Here is a 22,147-nt window from a genome sequence, read left to right as displayed (position 1 = left end):
CATTTATCTGTAATCTCCCTTTAGTAAGTAAGTAATATAAAATCCAACTTGGGGAATTTCTGAAGCTGAAGAGTGCTTTATCTTGGAGCAGTTTGTCTAATGTAACAAGCATCTCATGAAACAGCAAGAAGGCAGGAAACAAGCCATAATCTAAATTTTCAAACTGACTTTCTTTTCATGGGGAAAGCCGATATGAGGACTTACGTGCAGAGCAGGATGGCCCCGTGTAGCCAGGGGGACAGTCACAGGCTCCCGTTTCTCTGTTGCACTGTCCCCCGTTGGCACAGGGCTCACAGGAGGACTGGCAGTCTGGTCCCCACCGGCCAGCTGGGCAATCTAGGGAAAAAAGCACATGAGATATCCCCAGTGCCATTTTCTGTTCCAAGGCAGTTACAGATTTCTACCGTTACCTTTGAGAATTTAAAACCAATGACAAATCTAAGCTGGATAAAGGATGGTTATATTATCCCCACAGATCTACAGCACTGTCACAGTAAACCTTCTGAAAGAGTCAACGCCTCTGTGCTGCAGCATGCGAGAACACATCTACAGAGAGACCCAAAGGCTCTCTCCCAGCTTCCACCAATGGTACATCTGTAATGTCAGGACTTATCTGAAAAATTAATTATTGCACTCAGCAAAGGAAATCTCCAGAGGGCAGTAACCTGCAGATAGATGCAGGAGGAGAGGGCTGCTATTGTGTTTTTGCTGGGCTGAGTGGGGGTCAGGATGGTCATACAGTCCTGAGGGACTGGGTGCAAGCCCAGGTCTCCATACACCTCCATCTCTCATCAGGTTCCTGCTCTGTGGCGCAGTGAGCCACAACCTGGCTCCACACAGAGCAGATGCTCCTCAGCACACAATAGCCAGAGCTCTGCAAGTGGTAGAGGGGTGTCCCACGGCCCTTTGGTAGGGCAGTGTCCCCGAGACTTTTTTCATCCCTTTACTTAGTTACTCACAATAATGCTCTCCTTTTTAATTCCTTCCTCTCTTCCAGGTCCTTTGCTTGCTGGTTCCACCCCAGCTTCTTTGGCCAAGGCCCTTCAACAGCTCCTGGGGCACATTGTGTGCATATGGCAGCACAGTCCCAAGCTCTGCCCAACTAGCATAAACGCAGCCCCTCATACAAATCACCATTAATTGGACCAGAGAGACAGGTCAGGGTGACTGAACCATGCTCTGTTTTTTACAAGCAATCCCACATGTGGATGTCATATGTTCTGTAGCAAGACTTATCCTTTACCCCTTCTGCAAGTGAAGCATATTGCATTGCAGCAGTTTTTTGGTGGCAAACGGAATAATTCCACTTCTTACCACGTCTTCCAGAGTAAGACACTCACTACCCTAGTCCCATGTCTTACACACCTTGCTCACACATAGCACCAGTCTTCCCAGTAGGGCAAATACACTGCCCCGTCTTTGGGTTGCATGGTGCTTCTCCACAGCTGCACCTCTGCCTGCAGTTTGCCCCGAAGCTCCCAGGCTGACAAGCTGGTCAAAAGAAACCCAAAGACACGGTTAGCCTGAGGCAGCATGTTGAAGACATTAGGGAGGCACCACCACTCGTGATTTTAAACTGAGCTGTGCCGGTATGATGTGATCAATCTCAGCATCAGCATCTCAGCAACCGGTGTTTGTCATTAATTTCAGCGGAGCTCTAGAAAATCTGTGCCTGAAGCTCTAAAAAGAATTATAGTTACCTGAACAAATGCTAGTTTTAGTAACTGGTCTCAGCCTCTTGCCTTGACCTTTGCAAGCAGAGTGACACAGCAGTTCCTGGGCTCCAAATATCAGTTTGGTTTCAGTGGGGATCTGCCAACTCATATCAACAACAACTGTACATTTTGATTTGCAACTTCTGTATCTGAACATAAGTTTCCTGAGTAAGTTTTCCCATCCAAAGTGTACCTCCCAGCAAAACATGCAGTGAGTACCTACATAAACGGCATTTTTCTCCATGAAACCCAGGTGGACATGGATGTTTGCAGACTCCTGTCTCATGATCACACAAAACATCACTAGGACAGCTGCACCTCAGTTTGCAACCAGCCCCATAAAAGCCAGGCGTGCACTCTGGAAAATGCAAGTAGTTACAGAATACTTAGAAGAAAAAGGAAGAGTTAAGAAAACTGAACAAAAGTCAGAAAACAATTTGGCAGAAACTTGCAGAAAATGTATTATAATGTACGTATTAGCAGTGCCGATAATGAAGTGTAAATACTTATTAAACACTTGCATGGACATTTCAAAGAGGTTACTGCTTAAATACAACCCAGAAACAGAGTGGCAGAATACTTAAGGATATATACAATTACAGCCATTACAGAATTACTCTTCTTATCTGTCTGTACCTTCTGCTGCTCTCTGCCTTGGTGCAAAGCCAGTGCCAGGCGAGGGATGCTCTCCCTCAGAACTGAGCATGTCACGAATGCTAAAAATATTAAATATCATCACTATTATTCTCCACCAAACCCCCTAGAACTAGTGCCATAAATCTGACACGTTTCTGCCTGCCCAGAGAGGAATCTGAAGGGAGAATCTTTATTGCATTACTCTATTACTGTCTGGAGAGGGCTACTGAGACATGCAAACATGAATGTGGAATACAATTCTCTTTGAACTACACCCCAAAAACTACAAAGACTAAGTTGAATTCAAAGACCTGCAAATCTGAAGGAAAAGTCGCATTACTGAAACTGTTTACAAATAACCCCACAGCCATGAAACATATGTTTTGCCACTTATTTACTGTCTGTGTGGAAAAAGGGAAGAACAAAAGTGAAAACTCCCACAACCATCATTATTTAGGGTTGTATTAGAATTCAGTTTCTAGATTTCTGTAGTCATTTGATCAGGCTAAAACTCCTGCAATCATAAAATTTATTCCCCTTAATGTCCCTGTAAGCCCTGTGATAGAAGGTACTCATGGTGTTTGCCAAATGAAAAATCAGACAAAATAATTAGTAGAATAACAATATATTAGCAGCAAGCAGCCACCAAACAAAGCAGATGGGAGGAAGAATGCGAAGTAATGCTAGGACAAAGGAATAAGCAAACATAGGGAATCTGGCTTTCTAGTGTACCTTTCTGACACTTTTTGCCGTGATAACCAGGCTTGCAGGTGCAAGTCCCGTTCCTCGCGTTGCATTCCAGCGTGTGCTCTTTCACGCACTGACACTCCTCCGAGCAGCCAGCTCCAAAGGCCCACCTGGGACAGGCTGCAGCCAGATGAAAAGGAATCATTAGCTCTGTAATTATGCATGAGTTATTTGAAATTGCACACTGCTGCAGAATGCAACTGCTGCAAAAAGCAAAACATTCATTTTACTTTCAGCAAATACATCCACATTCCTATGACAGTGCCTATTAATGTGTGGGTGTGTAAAATATAGTTTACATGATTCCATTATTAAGTAATTCATTTCATTTCAAGCAATACATGGTGAATGCAAGAATGAGAAATGTTTCAAAGAAAACTTAGTTTTAATGAAAAAATATTTGGATACAATCACAGACAAAAGCTTCCATACACACACAAAAAAACAAACCCAAAACAATCACACAACTATTTTTTAATCTTGCATAGATGTAAGTGCAAAGAAACGTGACCATCTATTTTTCAACATTTTTGTTTTGATTCTTTTTATTCCCATTTAATATTCCATCCTCATCCTGCACCAGCTAGCCTTGCGCCTCAGCTCCAGCTCCAACTGCATCAGCAGCCACTAATTCCAACTAGACTTTAACCTCACCAGCAACCCTAACATTAACCTGCACATCCCAGCCTAACCCTACTATAGCCCCCCCCTTTGTGCACCAGGAAATCTCAGTCCTTATGGCAAAGATTAGTTGCAAAGGGAAAGATTAATGAAGTTTCTGGGGCTTCCCACCACACATCAAAAGTCACACCCTCCTGCTGCCCCCAGCTCCTCGCAGAGCCCACAGCCTTGCTTGTTTTATACGCTACCTCAAGTTTTTAAGACCGTTATGTCATGCATGTGTTAAAAGAGAGCCAAAAAATTATGGGGACTTACCAAGATGGCAGAAGCGCCCGTAGAGCCCAGGGTCACACAGGCAGGCGCCGTAGAGCCTGTGGCAATAGCCGTTGTTGGCACAGTTGCAGGGCTTGTTACAGTTTTTCCCAAAGAGGCCTTTCGGGCAACCTTTGGAGTGCACAAACACAGCAAGGCGTTAGCTGTGAAGGGTTAAAACACGAACACCAAATCGGCTGTCTTTCAGTTGCTGCTGTAGAAAGCACCACCTGCCTCAGTGCTGACCTGGGCACTGCGCAGCCCATCCTCACCAGGCACTTGCTTTTTCTCACCCTCCGTCTGGCTAATTATTTAACCCAGAGCCACTGCAAGGCACGCCACAGGGTTACAGTACCACGCACAACTACACCTAGACAGGAACGGGGTGGGGGGGGGGGAAGCGGTGAGGTGTCAGGCACACAGGACAGCTGGCAAGACAAGGGGAGCCGTACCATCTTCGCAGAGCTTGCCGTGCACGCCGGGTGGGCAGCGGCACTGCCCCGTCACTGGGTCGCAGGAGCCTCCGTTCTGGCACTTGCAAACAGCGGCGCAGCCTCTGCCATACGTCCCAGGGGAGCAAGCTGCGGAGAAAGCAGGGAAGATGGATGGGCCAAGAAATCCTTTCGTTCTGCTAGAAATGAAGCAAAATAAGACTGCAGTCATCAAAACCAAGCAGGGAGAGTGTCTCTTTAGTCAGGCAGGCTCTAAACCAAGCCATATTCTTTCTATATGAGGTAATGCAAATCCATCTGATATTTACTAGATAATTTTAAAAGGACACCTGAATTAACCAAGCTTACTTATGTGAAGTACTGTGTTACTTAGCCAAATTCTCCCCTGTATAGGCTACCCTCCAGACAGTGCACAGGGCTCAAAAGAAATCGCCTCAAGTACAAAGCTTAAAAATCAGAGCACAGTTTTGAATATTTGGAGATAAGTATTTTAAATATTTGTTTTTCTCCCAAATACTATTATAAAAATAACATTGTGGTTTGTTACATAGTCTTTGAAATTCCCCCGGTGCTCGTGGCAGCAATGGATCCAGACCAGGATGGGATTCCTTCCTAAAACCCTCATTGCTCCTGCACAAAATAGATCGTGAAATGAAGCCTTGCTCCTGTGTTTGCAGCCTGAGCTAGCCGAGTAAACACAGTTCTGGAGTCATCTGATTTAACTGACATTTTATCAATGTACATTAAGAAACTTGACATTTCACATCAATTTCCATTCAGCTTCTTTGTTACATTATTAGAGAAATTTAGTTCCAGTTTTCTCAACTGTTTAGTTTACCCTTAACCCGTAAACTATACTGTATATTAAGAAAGCAAGAGAAATGAGTGAAAGCAATCACATATGACTAATTCACACACATTATAACTGCATTTATCATTGCCAATGCCTGCTTCATCGGATGGCAGGTTTGGCTTAATAACACAGTCCCATTAAAGTTCTTTACATTCCAGAGGCAAACTCCACCAAATTACCGGCATTTATATCTACCATAAATACAGAGCAATAATATTATTATTTATGAAGTGAACTAAAGTATTTGGAACCTCTCTTGAAATTTTTATAATCCATCCTAAACCACTAGAGCACCATGAATAGGAGTAAGAATATCCGAACTTGGTAGCTTGACCTGTCTTAGGCAGACTAGAAATTATCGTTTTAATCCTCTTCATTCCTACTCTGTCAGCTGCCCCCCATATGTTTACAAACCAAACTCATGATCAGCCCCTACCCTGGTTTCGGCAGGGATAGTTTTTTGGGTTTTTTTAGTAGCTGGTACAATGCTGTGTTTTGGATTTACTATGAGAATAATGTTAATAACACACTGATGGGTTTAGTTGTTGCTAAGTAGTTTTATACTAAGTCAAAGACTTTGCAGTTCTTTAGGTCCTGCCATCAAGAAGGCTAGAGGGGCACAAGAAATCAGGAGGGGACACAGCCAGGACAGCTGACCCAAACTGGCCAAAGGGATATTCCACAACGTAGAACAAAATAACTACAGATGGAGAATTAGTTTCAATAATTTGCTGTTTTTTCTATATTTCTGTCCTTGTGATGATGCCTCGTAAATAATCCTGATGGTAATTAACTGAAGAGTGCTGTCTACTGATGCTAAGCAACAATTCCTCATCCATTGTCTCATCAGTGACAGCAGAGACTTTCCGAGGATGACGGCCCATCAGGCCATACACCGGGAAATGGAGGGACCCTCCGCAAACATGCAGGGCACCGGCTGTATAAGTCGCAGACAAGCAACAGTCAAGTTTTGCCAAACTGCAGATGAAGGACAGTGCATGGTACATCAAGAAATCACCGCTACTGTCTTTCCAGTTGGTTTTGACACATACTTCTGAAACACAAAGATCTTCTGCCAGGAAGCAGGAGAGTAAAAAGCTGTTACAAAGGGCACTGGCTGACTTGGGAAGAGATTTCTGAAAAATACAATTTCCAATATTAAAAATTAACCATCCCAAGAAAACGATGCTAGTAATAAAAAGAATGCTAAAGAAAAAGAACCAGGCACAAGTTTACCAACACAGAAAAACAAAAGAAGTTAATGTCTTGGGATGCTATAATGGAAAAAAATGACGCTTGGTATACATGTCCACCCAGATTGTCACACCACCTGCTGGGACAGACTTCTGGACGTCAGCGAGGCAAGTTGTGGAATGAAGCATGGCAGGCAAACTTTGGCACTTTTTAGCAGCAGAGTGAATAGGAATGAACACCAACCAAATACTCAGGAGGGGTACTGTACCGTACTGCACTGGAGGGCAAAGACCTCGCTGTTTGAGGGTTCATATCATATCCAGTAGCATCCCTGACTATTTCTATTTAATGTGCCACATTACAATAAAATTTTGATCTACCTCTGAGACAGCTGTGTACCTTAGAGAGCTTTACAGATTAAAAGTAAAACAGCTTATTTGTATTTTTTACCTACCTGCAGTGTCACAGCACTAGGACAAAGCCCCCACCTTTCAAGCACACCGTACTCACTTTCATTACAGATAATGCCGGTCCACCCAGGTGAGCAAACACAGCCACTGCGTTCACTGTTACATCTGCCTCCGTTCAGACAATCCTCACACCTCAAGCTACAGTCGTTGCCAAAAGTGCTATCAAGGCAAACTGAAATGAAAAAAAATAAATACAGAAGGCTTTGTGAGCATCCAGACAGAACATTTCCACAAGCTCTTGCCTATCATTCCACATGCACAAGTGCAAAAGGAACCTACACAAAATTTACAGTCTGAAAAAAAAGTATTCACTTTGCTAACATTAATATTGTGCTGCTGCAAATACCACTGATTCATTGCAAAAGACAGTCCCAAATGCAGATTCCCAAACTTTCCTCTTCAAATTCTCAGTCTAAACAAAAGGAAAGCTGTGACTTTAGCTAGAATTTTCTCCTTTAAATACTGTAATTCCCCAAAGAGCACTTAAAAATACTTTTAAAAAACAAATACTTGGCCTTCAGAAAAACTGAATTTGCACATAATGCTTAATAATATTGTATATAACCAAAAGTATTTCTTGGGAGAGAATCTCCTTGTGTCCTTGCTAGGCTATCCTTTTTGTCCTTCTATTGCAGTAGGTGGATGCGGTGCTATTTCAGTGATATTTTTAACAGCATAGTTTCAGTGTTATTCTAGGAAAACAAAGCATAATACACATTTATCAGTTCCTTTTTCTCTTCATGGATATGAAAAAAAGGGTTGGTTTATATGGGAAACCTTATACGAAATTGCATTCCTCCCTCAGCCTCCCCACCCCCCTTTTCTCCCTTGTACCCGCAGGCACATGCACCTTCATGGTCTCCCTTTGTGGAGTCCACTGAGAAAGGCATCGAAAATAAATGTTGCTCCCTGCTAAAATACCTCAGTGACATTAAGATCCTATCGACACGGTCAGTTTATTGCCTGCGAGGCTTTATGGCTGTGGCTGGAGGCTTCTTGGAAAGGGATTTTGAACAACACCCGAAAGCGAGCTGGCAGATTATTTCAGCTAACAGTAAGTCAGCAGGCTGGTTGCTTTTCACCAGCAATTTTCTATGTGAGGCCAGATTTCCTCTAGGTCTCAGCACCCAACTGTTCCTTTTTTCTGTAGCTGAGCAAATGCCTAAGCTTTCAGAGACATTCAGAATCCCAGTGCTCCCACTTGGAACAAGTTACAAATTCATACTTTAGGAGAAGAATACAGATTACCATTAAAAATGTCATGCTTCTACATTAAAAGTCATACAAGCTATAGAAAATAGCTATAGAAAATATTTAATTACTTGCATCAGCTTATTGCTAAAGCATGGGCATTTTAATAATATAGATAGCAGCACAAAAATATGTTTGAAAGCATAAGAAATAAATTAATAATTGGGAGGTAAAAGAAATTACTACACCATTAAAAGTTTCATTTCTCCATCACCTTTTCCTACAAATCATCACGTGCTGAAAAGCCTCAGCTTTAGAAAAAGTGCAGATGCTCAGCTATGACTGATTACAACCAAATTTATGTGGCTAAATATAAATAAAACATGCAAAAACTGGTCAATAAATATTTGATTGTGGTTTCTAGGCCTGATAATTTTGCCTGTGGTTATCTCATTTATCAGTTTCCCAATTGGTTAACGATGTCGTTGAGTCTGGCTGGATGCTATGTGATTTGGGAGGTCTTAACAGTTTTGTTCATAAAAATAAGTTAATCTTTTATTAAAGGCAAGACCAGTTCCTGGGTTTTGCTGTAGGGCACAGTTCTCAGATGAGTAATTAGAGCTCATATAAAAATCACAGGACATACATAACAAAAATAAGAAATCCCATTCCTGCCTGGTGACCCACCAGCACATGCTGCACTCATCAGAAAGCAAGCACAGTGTTTCAACTCATAGTACTCTTCAAGTGAGGAAGTTTCCAGCTTCAAGTGGAAAGACAGAAGTCATGCGAAGTCCGGGTGGGATGCAAAGCTGCTTTGCACCCAGTCCTGTGACTTGTGTGTTTGCCCCCAGTTGTGCTGAGCCCTTGGCCAGCCTGAGCTCTATGTGGATGGGTCCTTGCTTTTCCTGGAGAACACGCCCATAGCATTAAGAGACCTGAATCTCCAAAGGGTTGTGTGTTACCACAAGCAAGAATACAAATAATTTGAGCAAAATCCCCTCCAAGTATTATAAAAGGGCTTGTAAACAGGCACACATGCCCCCATAGGAGTGTTTCCCAAGGGCTTGTTCTCAATAGAGCAACTTAGCAACTTTGGTGGTTTTTTGATTTTGTGCATTGCAGAAACCCACGCAATCCTCTCGTCCCTGGGAGGAAGAGCATCTCTCTTCGGTCTGTTGCCTCCAGGGCTTTGTGCAGACACCCAATTTTTCCAAGAAGCCTCTCATCCCTTGCTTCCTGTGCCGCTCGCTTTTCCCCTGCCTCCCTCCACATCCCCCCCCACCACATCCAGGCAGCAGCAGCCGTGACTGGGGAGCCTCCACGTTCCTCAAACATACCCCATTTGGGATGGCGCATCTGATGCTTCCTCCCTGCTGGCACGGAGGACAGGCAGAAAGCAGGATTAATGCTCATCCCTCCTCTGCTCCTCCTGACAGCTTAAACTCAGCGAGCCCTGCATAAACTCTTGCCCCGGATCCTCGTTCCGAGCCCATTCCCCCAGTTTGCTGTGATGGCTAGAAATGATGCTGTTCACTCACCGACCCTTTGCACCAGGGTGAGCTCTCCTCGTGGGTCTTCATCCTCATAGAGGGCACCAAGTGCGTAGCGAAGGAGCTGGGGGGAACCTCTGAACTGCAGCCCCGGAGCCCCAGCGAGCCCCACCGCCTCCTCGGCATCTGCCTCATCTCCACCTAGGGCTGACACACACATGCCAACAGGATCTGGCCCTGAGTCTTCCTCCATGACACTTGCCTTTCATTTTAATTTTTTTTTTTTTTAATGCTGGTAGGTTTCTAGCTACACCCCTGTGCAGTCTGCACAGCAGCTCCAGCCGATTCATTTTCTCATCTGTATTTATAAACAGGGTTTCTGCTATCCAAATAAGAGAAAAGGGGCAGAAAAAAATATATTTCCCTTTCCTTTCTTCTGGAAATAAAAGTCTGGTCCTGCAGAGTCCAAAAAAAATTAAACAAGGAGTTTAATTTTCCTCACTTGAAGTTTGAGATTATTTTAGTTAATTAAGGTCATTACTTTAGCTCATTTTGGAGATGACAAATATAGAGTGAAGCTGGCTGTCCAATTTATTTTCAGAAAAACTAAAATTTGAGTCTCAAAATGATGGGAAATCAGTTGGCTTTCTTTTTGGTGTTGGTTAAAATATTAAACTCTGCCCAAGGTTTAGCAGGTGCTAAACTGTTATAGAAGTAAGCTGCTAGGCTAAACTCTGTGCCGGTTACACTGGCAGAAGTCCAGAATCACACCATCGCCTTTAGTGGAAAACTTGCCGTGGTTCATCGAAGCAGAATCTGGCTACCTTTTTTTTCCACAGCATGTTAAACTTCATGAAATAGTGCAAGAAAACTGTCAGAGTAATATTTATTTCTAAAGCACAAGGTTTAGGTTTTCAAACATTTCCAGTGGGTTTAAGCATTCATCTCCCATTAATCTCTGGCAAAACCCACTACTCGAGGATGAACTTGGGATCCCCATGTCACACGTAGCCCTCCCCTGGCCCCATTCAGAGGTGGCTCAAATTTGGCTCCTAAAATCCCAGGATCTGTGAAAATCCCAGTTCCAAATTCACACTTTAAATCAGTGGGAAATACTTAATGGCCTTCAAGACATAAAAACAACTTACCGATGCAGGACCACCTGTTAAGACCAAGCCTGTAACCCTCCTTACATGCACATTCATATGACCCCAGAGAATTAACACAGAAATGGTCGCAGTTGCCATTATCTAGCTGACATTCATCCACATCTAGAAAAAACAGATGTAAATGCTGATTAGGCGCAAGTACCTCTGCTTGAAGAGTGCACTCCATGCCTGGCTGCATCTGAAAAATTATTCTGCATGTAAGAAAACCCGATTTTCTTAGTACTTTGGGACTCTCAGTTTCTCACTACTATTGGAGATATTAAAACATTTCAGGGCAACATGGAACGGATTATTTCACCTATGTTTTTGTCTCAAGTGAAAACAGCTGCTTTAAGCTGTTAAGCTCAGTTGATCCTTCAGTTATTTTGAGGGCTCTCCTTTCATAGAAGTAGTCTTTAACACACATCAATATACAGTGTCCATGGAGAGAGAAGGAAATGTTCCTCTCTGCTGGCTCGTCTCCCACAGCCCTGCTTCTCCATGCTGGATGCTGGGTTATTACTGTATTCCAGCCTCACAAAGTGGAAATCACACGTTTGTAAAACCTTATTGGCAAAGCTGGTGTATGGTCACTGATTCTCTTATTAGGGAAATGCCCACAAAGCCCTGTGACAAGCTTTATCAGCATTTCTTCTACCCGCTGTTGTGCACAGAGCGAGCCACTGGTATCAAAGGACTCACCGTCGCAGGCGCAGCCATCGGCGTTGGGCTGGAACCCCGCTTTGCAGGCACACTCGTAGCCACCCGCGTAGTTGATGCAGAACTGGGAGCAGCAGGACTCCCCGGTCTCACACTCGTCCAGCTCTGCAAGGAAGGGGCAGCTCGTTCAGCCTCAGATGCCGTCCGAGCTGCTGCCGCAGTTTTGCTCAGTAGCTACCGCACTTTTCAGAACATGCCTTTACGTCTTCCCCTCCCTTCACCCACAGAAAACACTGTCCGAATCCTGACAGCGGCTGTCTTCTACCTTCTGCCCCAGCAGCCAGTACCCTCCATGCCCAGGGAGAGCCATCTTGGCTGCAAACCTTAGCTGCCACGAGGCAATTTACAAAACAGACAATAACTATGTCTCATCGGCCCACAAATACCATCTATTCAACAGTAATTTAGGTTTAACCATTTGGATTTTTTTACGTTCTACCTTTTTCAATGCAAACTATCAGTGAAACAGCGCTCCGATCCATCAGTGCCCTTGCTGGACATCAGCAGCCTGCTAGGTGCAACTGTACTTTTTGATAACTAATTGCCCATTGCCTTATCCTGCCCTGTGTCCATCTGGAAATTGGTATCGTCGACGCTGCTGTTCCAGTGATTAGATAGGAGAATCGAGCTGTTATCTTTTCACTGCAGGCTCCCAGCTGGTGTCAACCCTTGCAGCCTGCTGAGCGGGTCGGCGGCCATTCAAGGACCACCTTGTCAATGCTGAGTCTGCAAAACACTTTTGAACGTTACCCACACGAGCAGCCGCAGATGGGAAAGGTCAGTGTCTCAATTAACCTTGGAAGGAGTACCAACATTATTAGAAAACACCAACAGGAGGAAAAGGAGAAAGAAAATGTAATTAATCAATTGAGGTGAGGAGGTCAGCACGAAAATGATTAATGCAGGTTAGTTGAACATGGAGTGTTTTCCAGAAATGTCACAAGCCCAGCTCCTCTGCAGTGTGTCAGATGATGCCTTGCTCTGGGGTCTAGCAACAGCCCCTTGTCTGTGTAGGAATGTGAAACCTGCATCCAACAAAAAGATTTTTGCTGTTAAGAGCAGCTTTTCATGTCCTCAGCCTTGCCGAACCCTTCCCCTGTGCTCTCACTTCCCTCGCTGTGTCCAGAGGAACTGCTTCCCTCTGAAATCTCCATCAGCAGGTCAGTGAGCTGGGGCACGGGCAGGAGGCTGCTCTGCCTGCTCTCATCCATACACAAACAGGAGTGTGTAACCCAGCCCACCCCCGCAAGGCTCTGCGTCCAGATCTGCCTCCCTGACCTTCTTTGCTTTTGCTTTTTTAGCTCCAGCATCAACCGCCCGTGCAAACCTCCATGCTCCCCTCCTCCCCTGCTCCTTCCTCTCTCCAGCACTTGGCTTTTTTAGTTGCAAGACTCCCACGGGTAATGCTTCTCCCATTCACCAGTGCTCCTGCTCTCTGCCTCTCCTCATGTCTCACTATACTGCTCTGTGATGCCTGCTCTTCCTTTCCTTCCTCCCAACACCCTGCTTCTTCTTTGCTATTCCTTAAAATTTTAATGACATAGTGACAGCAAGCCTAAACCAGAATGAGATACAGTTTGCATAGCAAAAGCCATGAACAACAACAAAAGATAAAAGAAAAAAAATCACATAGTAAAATCATTTAAAATGTGAAGGACTTTTTAAGCTCTTCTCTCAAAACAAAAACAAATCTAACTCTATTGCTTTCACTTCCTGAGTGAGACTTCTCACAGCCAGAAGTGCAATCTCATCACTGAGCAAATCTGATGGAAATACAGCAACTTCCATAACAGAAAGCGGAGTTTGTGCACCAAGCACTTCAGAACCGCAGTGCCAGCGCTCCCAGCCAGAGCCGACCCTCCTCCCAGTCACTGGCTGAGGAAGGGGAGGGAAAAAAAGTCAGGCAAGCAATACTTGGGCTGGACACAATGAGATACGGCCATAACAACTGGTGATGCACCAAAGTGTCATCTTCCATTTAGGAGGCAGAACTCCTTCCCCTTGTTAATTAATAATCCCAGCAAACACGCAGAGCAAGGCAGGCTGGAGCAGCGGTGGAGGAAGCATCAGAGGACAGTATTAATTAAAATGTAGAAGAAGGGAAGGGGATGGGAAGTTATTTCCTTGAGCGACAGCTCTCCTGCAGGGTCCCCTTGCAGAGAGACCTGCCACATCACCTCCCTACTCCCGCAGAGATGCAGCATTTGCCATGAATTACCTGCGCACGTTTTGCCATCAAACTCGAGGCGATAGCCGTCATCGCAGGAGCAGCGCGGCCCCGCAGTTGTGTGCTCGCAGCGGTGAGAGCAGCCACCGTTGTTCTCCTGGCAGCTATCGACAATTTCCATTTCGATGCCTTGCAGAGAAATAAATCAAAAGGATGTTAAAAAGCAAGCACAGGGGGAGAGTCACTGGAGAATAAGCCTTCTGTAAAAAAGCATCCATAAGCCGACCACTGTAGCAGGAAATATAAACTGAGCTCCCACACACACCCGAGCAGAGCACGTTTTGGAGTCACTGAACTCCGGTTATGTCTCCTTGTGTCATAACAGAGGATGCTCTCAACTTTGGTAACATGAAGCCGGCTCACCACTTCAGCAGCCTGCCTGCTACGGGAGCGTTCACAGGTTTCCTGAGATTTATGTTTTGTTTGAACGCAACAGCAAGTTCTGCCCTTGCCTCAAAGGAGGAAAGGAACCATCTGAGGAGCCCAGGTGGCCCATCTCAACCCAGACTGCTTATGCTTTCCAAAACGCAGCTTTTGGTTTTGTATGCGAATGGGAGAGAGTCAGATTCTGAAACATCCACCAAACACAAACATCTTAAACTTCCACGGCAGGGTCCTGTGGGCGAGCCTGACACCGAATCGCAGAGCAAACCAATTCGCAGTGTTTGACCCTCGGATGTCCCTTCAAGGGGGCACATGGCAGCTCCTCTGCTAAGACTTTGTCCCCCCTGCAATTAAGACAGGGTGGTGGTACGATGCTGTCGCCAGTCCCCTTCGCTCTGACAGACCACCCCACCTCCTGCGCTCGGTTGTGCTGGGCACTCCTCACAGCACCATGGCCAGGTCCAGCGGAAACCCTCCTACAGGGAAGGGAGCATCTGGCCACCTCACCCCCACCCAGGTACTTCCTTAGATGATTTCTTTGGGATGAAAAGAAACAATAAGGCCAGTTATAAAGTTTCTCTTGAAGAATTTGATGGATTATCTTGTTACAGAGCGATTTAGAGAGGAATTAATTTCCCATAATATGTAGGGGAACTGAGAAACACACTCCCTAAAGGAGCCACCGTCCTTCCAGAAACAGCCCAGCTCAGAGCGGGGGCCCTCAGACCTGGTACAGAAGGATGGCGTTGCCCCACGGCCCAGGCACACACCTGTGCCAGTGGCTCCCATCCTACCTCTTTTTGTGTCCCCAGGGAGCAACCTGCCTGCCAACAAGAAATACAAGTCTAGCTGGGACAGGGTATGAATTAAGAGAACATATACCGAGGGATACATTTCATGCATAGTAAGATTTTTTGCACCACGGAGATGAAATCTAGTCTCCTGTCCAGTGTGTTAAGCTGGGATTTAGGAAACTTGCCAATCAAATGCAGAATCTGACTTTATACGCCATCTCCATCATTTACTTTGTCTCAGCTCTTCATCAGTAAAACTGGAATAACAGCTCTTCCCCGTGCCACTGGGGAAATGAAAGAATAAACAAAGATTGTAAATTGCTCAAACACTGGGATAATCCTGATCATAAATATATGCAGAATGTTTTTATTTTTATTGTTTCCTCTGTAATATTGTACATAAGGCACAGAGAACCACCGTCCCCTGAGATTTGGTGAAAAATATTATCAGAAAATCACAATGAAATCTAAGTGGTCTAAACCAATTTTTTATCCCTATAAGAAATGATTTTGTATCTATATATTAATTGCATTTCCTCCACCATTGTACTCCTCACAGTTCCCCATCACCTATGAAATAATTCTCCAGGATGTCTCTCGTGTAATTGGTTTTTGTTTTTAATGTATGTTAATGCTTTGAAACTGAATTTTATCCTTAAGTATTTCTTATATGCACATTCTTAAAGAAAGCAATAATTCCCTGGCATGCAGCATATTTTCCTAAGGAAATTGTGCTGAAAGTTCTTGCACAGTATTATTAAGATTGAACAATCTTTGCCCACCTCTTTGCTAAAACAGGTCATGCTTTTGTCTGCATTCCAATGAGCTTATGTTAGGTCCATAATAACACCAACTCTTCCACATCACCTCCTTTATTAATCTAAATTTGCCCTCAAGGACAGCCCAGGGATTACCTGTCAACTAACAGCGCTGGGAGTCAGTCCCCTTCTCAAGAAAAGCAGTGTTGGTTAAGAAACCCCACTGGCATGAGTTAAGTTATGGGAAGGAAGACAACAGGGCTCAGTATCACTTCAGTTTAGGACATTTTAGTTGTTCAAATATTTTTGTCATCCCCAATCTTGCTTTTTTCCCTTTGTTTTAAAAGCATCTACTAAACAGTCTCAATAATCTCAGGAGGAACACAAGTAAACTGAGACAAATAAAGACAAGAGTGGAACATCATGATGGTTTTCTTTTGCATCAGATCCAGCATATAAGAAATATAAAAAAAATATGGAAACATGAAGAATAAGAGGGCAGGAATTAATATATTTTATGGAATAGCAATATTTTAGTAGCTTTGCAGCAGAATTCACCAGACTCTGAAGATAAACCAACCGGGCTGTTTACTCTTTGAGACGCAGTAATTAAGGTCTGTGAACACTTAGGAATGTACCAACCTGCACAACCAGCAGTAGCAGAAGGTGAAGAACACCGTATTAAGCTTGAGCTTTTGCATACTTTTTAGCATTTTGCTGGGAGTGCTAATCTGACTGAATTAAAACTGAAGCCTAGCAGTTTGCAGGTAAGATAACCTGAAATGCATAGCTGTAAAAGTGTCACTTACGGTAGCACTGCTTTCCATCAGCCCCCAGCTCGAAGCCGGGATTACAGACACAGGTGAAGGATCCCAGAGTGTTCACACAACGATGAGCACACCTGGCTCTCCCTTCTGCACACTCGTCAACATCTACGAAACAGAGAGAAAGGCAAAAATATTCATTTGCATATTAAAATAAAAAATAATACTGCTCTACACATACACAGCTGTATTTCCAAACATCCACTGAAAAGAGCATCCTGATTTTAGCCTATAGCTGACACCACCTGATGAATCCAGGAACAGTGAACTCACAACAACATTCTCCAAAATAACCTTCTTTTCTAAACACTGTTGACTTTGAACCTCTCCATGTGAACGTTTACAATACCAAATGTTATGTTTACAGTATCAGCCAAAGCAACTTTATTAGTCTTGTAAAAAAAGCAATGACAAAAGAAGTCACGTGAAGAACTCAGAAGGAAGTCCTATCTCCCAGTACCCTAAAATCATCACTAGGTCCTCAATGCCATTATAGTTAAATGAATGAGCAGGAAAAAGCTGACTATTTTCTGCGTGTAAAATTATTTGGATTAAGTGGTGGCTGGGTTTCAGAAGGTACAATGGAGACAGATCTTCTCTGTCACATCCCTGAGTCACGCAGCTGCTTCTACAGAAGGTGCAGCAGGGAGGCACCTACTCTACCAGGGGAGTTTTGCCCCACCTGTAAGAAGAGGAAAAAGGTGAAGGGCTGTAGGTGGGGAGAACATTCTTTGCCCAGTCCTCTGTCAAGCAGTCTCTTCCTCAGCTTTACACCCACTAGTCTGCGTTGTGGAGTTAAATGCCAAAGGCATCCATCTTCTTAAAATCTCAGTGGAACGCAAAAATACTTTTAAGGAATAATTATTGAATAAAAGCAAAGCAAAACCTTATGCTAAATACTGCTGCTGTGGAACACAGCTGCAGAAAACGCCAGCCCCTGTGCAAAGACTGGAATTATCTTGCACATGGCAAACCCCTAAGCTACCTCCTTCTTCTCCTCTTGTTCTGATATTTCACTCACAAAATACAGATTATTTATTGCAGCAGTCCTGGGTCAGTGTCTCGCACACAGGAGAGAACAGTCCGGTGTGCAGCTCCTCACCTTTTACCACAGCAAACCACTAACAGATTTTTATCTCCGTCTGTGCTGTAACCAGCACCGTATTCATGGCCCCTTGTACTTGAACACAAGGAGCTTTACGAATGCAATCAGCCTACTTGCAAAAAGAGGCCCCAGGCAGTGCAAACACCACACACCAACTCATGAAAATTTCAGGATAAATGACAGCTTCTCTGAAGCAGCAATGTGAGGAGCTGCTGTTTAGAATAAAATGGGTTATTTCTCCTTTTTCTGTAATTGCCATTTTGCAAGTAGAGTATGTTGGCAAATGCTGTAAATGTTCTTTTCTCTTTTTCTTCTTTTTCAAACAGAAAAATAAAAAGTTGGAAAACTGAACCACAGTCACCATCCTGCACATGTTTCTTCCTATCTTGCACATACAGCTAATAGCTAAAGTATGACACATTAGTTGCCCTCTGTCTACTAGCTCGGTTTCCAGAGTCAAATAGCAGCTTGAATTTTGCAAAAGACGTTGAATAATTTCTAGGAGAAAAAACAATAATTGTATATCCATGGTAAGACACGATACTTAATGATTCAAAAGACTGTTGCCATGAGGCTGGGAAGATAATTTGTTCCCATATATAAAGCTGCAAGCTACCTAGTGCTTTAGCTTATAGATAAATTAACAGAATTGTCAACACGCATTCAAGATAAAACGAGTAACATGTTGACCCTAGTATTAAACCCACTGCTGTTTCCATCTATTAATCATCACTGAAGTGTCTATGCTACTTGAAAATACTTTGCTTTTTCAGTAACCTTACTCATGAGTAACGCCAGTAAGAGAGGGGAATCGCTGAGCTGTGCAGTGCTACTCAAAGGAGGGTTTACAGACAACTGGACTATAATACTCCGGGTAGGAAGTAAATATTTTGCAAAGAACCCAGCACCCTCTATACATAAAACAACAGTCTAAATATTGGCAAAATTGTGGCCATGTCTTCAAAAGGAGGAGTTTAAAATTAGTGTCTGAATACATACCCTGATCCTGACCAGGCTGTTAAAAATCTGTGCACTATGAGGTCCACAAGTGCCTTTTACTTCCTGAAACTGATAAACTATCTAGCTTCCAAGCTTCATATTGCAAAAGAAAAGCAGGTATTTTGATCTTTAATTCCCCCACATTTCAGGTCAGAAATGCTTTAGATCCTTTTGAAAATCCCAGACTAAATACAGGACTTTGGAATTCAACTTTTTAAGCTCCTCTCTTTGGAAATCTCACACTTCACAATTTCTTCCTTCACAGTAGTTTCTCTATTAATATGGAAACAGTTCTCCAGCTAAAAAGCCCTTTGAATTCTAAATAGGTTTTCAGTGACCTGGTTCAGAGTGTTACTTGAACCAACTTTCCAGGAGCTGTATCTGGGGCATTATTTTAAAGGGACCCTACAGGAATAACAGTACAGCATCTACAAACCCAGTCTCTAGAAAGCATGATTTAAGAGATCACAGAGTAATTTTCATTACTAAAATGGTCCTTCAAGACTACTGGCTGACATAAATACCACAGAAATGCTGTTTCAAAATGCATACATATATTTGAATAACATATAGCTTTCCATTCCAAGCTCAGTAAGCCAGAACACTGATTAATACCTTCCTTTCCAATAAACAGTCCAGTTTCTTACCCAAACAGGACTTTTTGTCTGCAGAAAGATAATGCCCTGGATGACACTCACATTTTGCAATTCCTTTCTCATTTTGACAGATTTGTGAGCATCTTCCATTCCCACTTGTGCAGGGGTCTATCACTGAAACCAATTACAGCACACTGTCAACTTAAAGGTCACATTTTTGTCTGAAAATGGTCTTACCTGCCATCGTTACAACTAACAGCAAAGATTACTGTAGCTGTAAGAGATTAGATTAGGAAAAAAATACTTGACAGAATTTTGTGTATAGTAAAGCCATTGTTTTTCTGTGCACTATTTTCTTTGTTGCTGGACGGCATTTTTCATAGAGCAGGAACAATGCCTTAAACAGCGGGAAACTGGGCTCGTATTACACCTTGGAAGTAGAACAAGAAAAGTACATTTTATTCTTATTTTGCTGTAACTGAGCAGATTTCAAGAGTTGCTCTAAACAATAGCAATTAGCACTCCAATGTGTGAACCCATAAACACATACAAGGGTGGAGTTCACCATGGAACAATGTGTATTTAAAAGTCTCTAGAGGAAATAAATGCTGAAGGGCCCTAAAAACCCTCCCTCAATCTAAACCCATATGCCATTCATGTTGCACATCAGGATTTTTTTCTTTTCTCAGACAATAACATACTATTTCAAGGATAAGTTGCTCTAAGTGGCAAGTACTTAGAAACACATTTATAAAGTGTGTACAGAAGCCTCCACTTCAAAGGTTTCACTGTGGTTCATGAGTTTATTTCTGGAACATGTACCTGCTGGAAGCATACAGATGTATTTACCCAAATAAAGACTTTGCACACACCAAAACAGACCTAACGGGACTGTTTGGACAGGTATGACTTGGGTTAAAAGCCAGAGTTTTCATATCAAAATCTGATATATTAAAAAAAACAAGCCAACCAAACAAACAACAAAACACTGTTAAGGATGTAGAACTGAAATTTTGTGTTGGACTTTCAGCACAATAGGTTGCAAATAGGTTTCCAAGGGACAGCAGCACTTCATTCTACATGACGCTTTCAAGGCTGACAACTTGGCTCTGCAGTTCAACAATTTGCAGTCTACAAAGGATTTGGCTTCAAGCAAGAACTTGTTCCTTGCCGATATAAAATAACGAGTTATTTGCCGATTCTTTTTCTATTTGGTTAAACTAAACGAAATCACTATCAAACAGCATCTGTTAAACCTGCATATTATAAAGGTTTTCAGAGCAGCTAAAGCTTTAATTTGAGAATGATTACAGCATAGAGTAAAACTTGTAATACTCTGTGACATGACAACAAGCAAATAACAAATTATAGGGTAGATGTTACTAAAACATAGTAATCTGAATAAAGATAGCAGTCTTGAAAGTCCTTAGACAAGACAAATGTTCATAAAGGAAAGATCTTCAGGACATAAGGCAACCTCCGATTGACTTGTTTTCCACTGACACGTCTGTTCCTTCCTGTTATAGACAGGTTTCAGGAAAAGCTAAAAATAGCTCACTAGTGTTCTTTTTCCAACATATTTGTCTCTTATTGTTTAACTTAACTTTAGTAGATAACAGACTCCATCCTACAAAGCTCTATTCCAAGCTGTGAACACTATGGCAAAAAAATGTACTGGAACGGTTTTGTTTCCTAGAAGTCCCAGAACATCCAGGAACCTCATCTGAAAAAGCCGTGGCGATGCACTGATCTGGGATGGCAGCAATGCTCTTGGTGAAGCATGAGTATTGGCTCTGTGTGTGCTGTGGGCCTTCCAGACCTTCACTGCAAGGTTCTAAAGAACAGTCTCCAGTCCTATCTGCCATGACCTCTAAAGCACCTAAAGAAAGAGAACTGGGCCTTATCAAGTTAATTTTCTTGCTCACAGCAAGACTTTACGTGGAGAAAATATGAAGTGGTAAGGAGTAAAATTTCCTTCTCATGGCAGGAAAAGTTAGGGGTGGAAAGAGCATTGACTTACAGAAAGAAAACTCAAAGTGGCTTGAGAAAGATATTTGTTCTTGCCACCCATGGACAACCCAATGGGGAATTCACTCTAACACACATCCTGTATAGCCCACCCTCTTACACAGCTAGCACAGCCGCTGCTGACTGCATCCATACATGTCTCACCCCTGGAGCTATCTTACAATTTTGCCTGATGCCACACCACTCCATCCCGTCGGTTTTCCTCCATGCTGAAAGCTGCACCACCCTGCTGGGCTTGTGTGGTTCTGTACAGGCTTTCAGGGCCATGGGGTGCAGTACTAGCTCCCAAGAGTCAGCAGGGATGACTCCACACTGGCAGCACAGCTAGCCCCCTGTAGTTTCTCCACCAGTGGAAATTAAAAGCAGCCAGGCTCACCTCCTCCCACCTTTTCTACTTAAAACATCTCTAATTGCCAACCCAAATGTACTCATGGCCACTTTACGATCATTTGTTCCTGTAAAAATCTTGTCCATTGCCTTACCTAGCACTTTTCTCTCCCAGGCATTTATTTGCCAAGGTATTTATGGGAGAAAAGCATCCTACTTGGTCTTCAATTTGGCAGCTGAGCTCTCCTTGTGAGAGAGATTCTCCTTCCTCTGAGCACAGCTGTCCTGGGGCGGGGGTGCACTATTCTATTTTGATTTACACCACGTAGGTAACCAGGCATACACGTGAACTCCAGATAAGGTCTTACCCGCAGACAAATCTGACCTTGGCCCCTCTCCACTGTTCAGTAATTACCACCTGGTGACAAACTGCTGCCTTCGGTGGGTGGCTGACCTTCATCAGCCCCACGACACAAGGGAGCGAATGGCCACAGCTGTCTGTGTGGTGGCAAAACCTCACTAATTAGGGGACTGAGCCTGCTCGTTTTGCTGC

At 43.3% G+C, this 22,147-nt stretch overlaps 1 protein-coding gene across 2 annotated transcripts in view; it reads right to left on the bottom strand.

The window, feature by feature from the left end:
- The window catches only part of LOC308072425 (uncharacterized protein), a 222,514-nt gene that overhangs the window by 57,385 nt on the left and 142,982 nt on the right, over positions 1 to 22,147 (bottom strand). For both annotated transcript variants that reach the window (XM_080409251.1, XM_080409250.1), the window contains 12 exons: positions 16,525 to 16,647; positions 13,771 to 13,908; positions 11,535 to 11,657; positions 10,833 to 10,955; positions 9,733 to 9,891; positions 7,041 to 7,172; positions 4,484 to 4,612; positions 4,035 to 4,163; positions 3,084 to 3,218; positions 1,939 to 2,073; positions 1,366 to 1,491; positions 205 to 336 (listed from right to left, as the gene is read on the bottom strand). In XM_080409251.1, coding sequence (XP_080265377.1) covers positions 205 to 336; positions 1,366 to 1,491; positions 1,939 to 2,073; positions 3,084 to 3,218; positions 4,035 to 4,163; positions 4,484 to 4,612; positions 7,041 to 7,172; positions 9,733 to 9,891; positions 10,833 to 10,955; positions 11,535 to 11,657; positions 13,771 to 13,908; positions 16,525 to 16,647 — 1,584 coding nt within the window. The remainder of the gene's footprint in view (positions 1 to 204; positions 337 to 1,365; positions 1,492 to 1,938; positions 2,074 to 3,083; positions 3,219 to 4,034; positions 4,164 to 4,483; positions 4,613 to 7,040; positions 7,173 to 9,732; positions 9,892 to 10,832; positions 10,956 to 11,534; positions 11,658 to 13,770; positions 13,909 to 16,524; positions 16,648 to 22,147) is intronic.

This window comes from Falco punctatus, assembly GCF_963210335.1.
Source record: "Falco punctatus genome assembly, chromosome: 13".
Classification (NCBI taxonomy): Eukaryota; Metazoa; Chordata; class Aves; order Falconiformes; family Falconidae; genus Falco; species Falco punctatus.
This window is presented reverse-complemented; position numbering and strand designations above follow the sequence as displayed.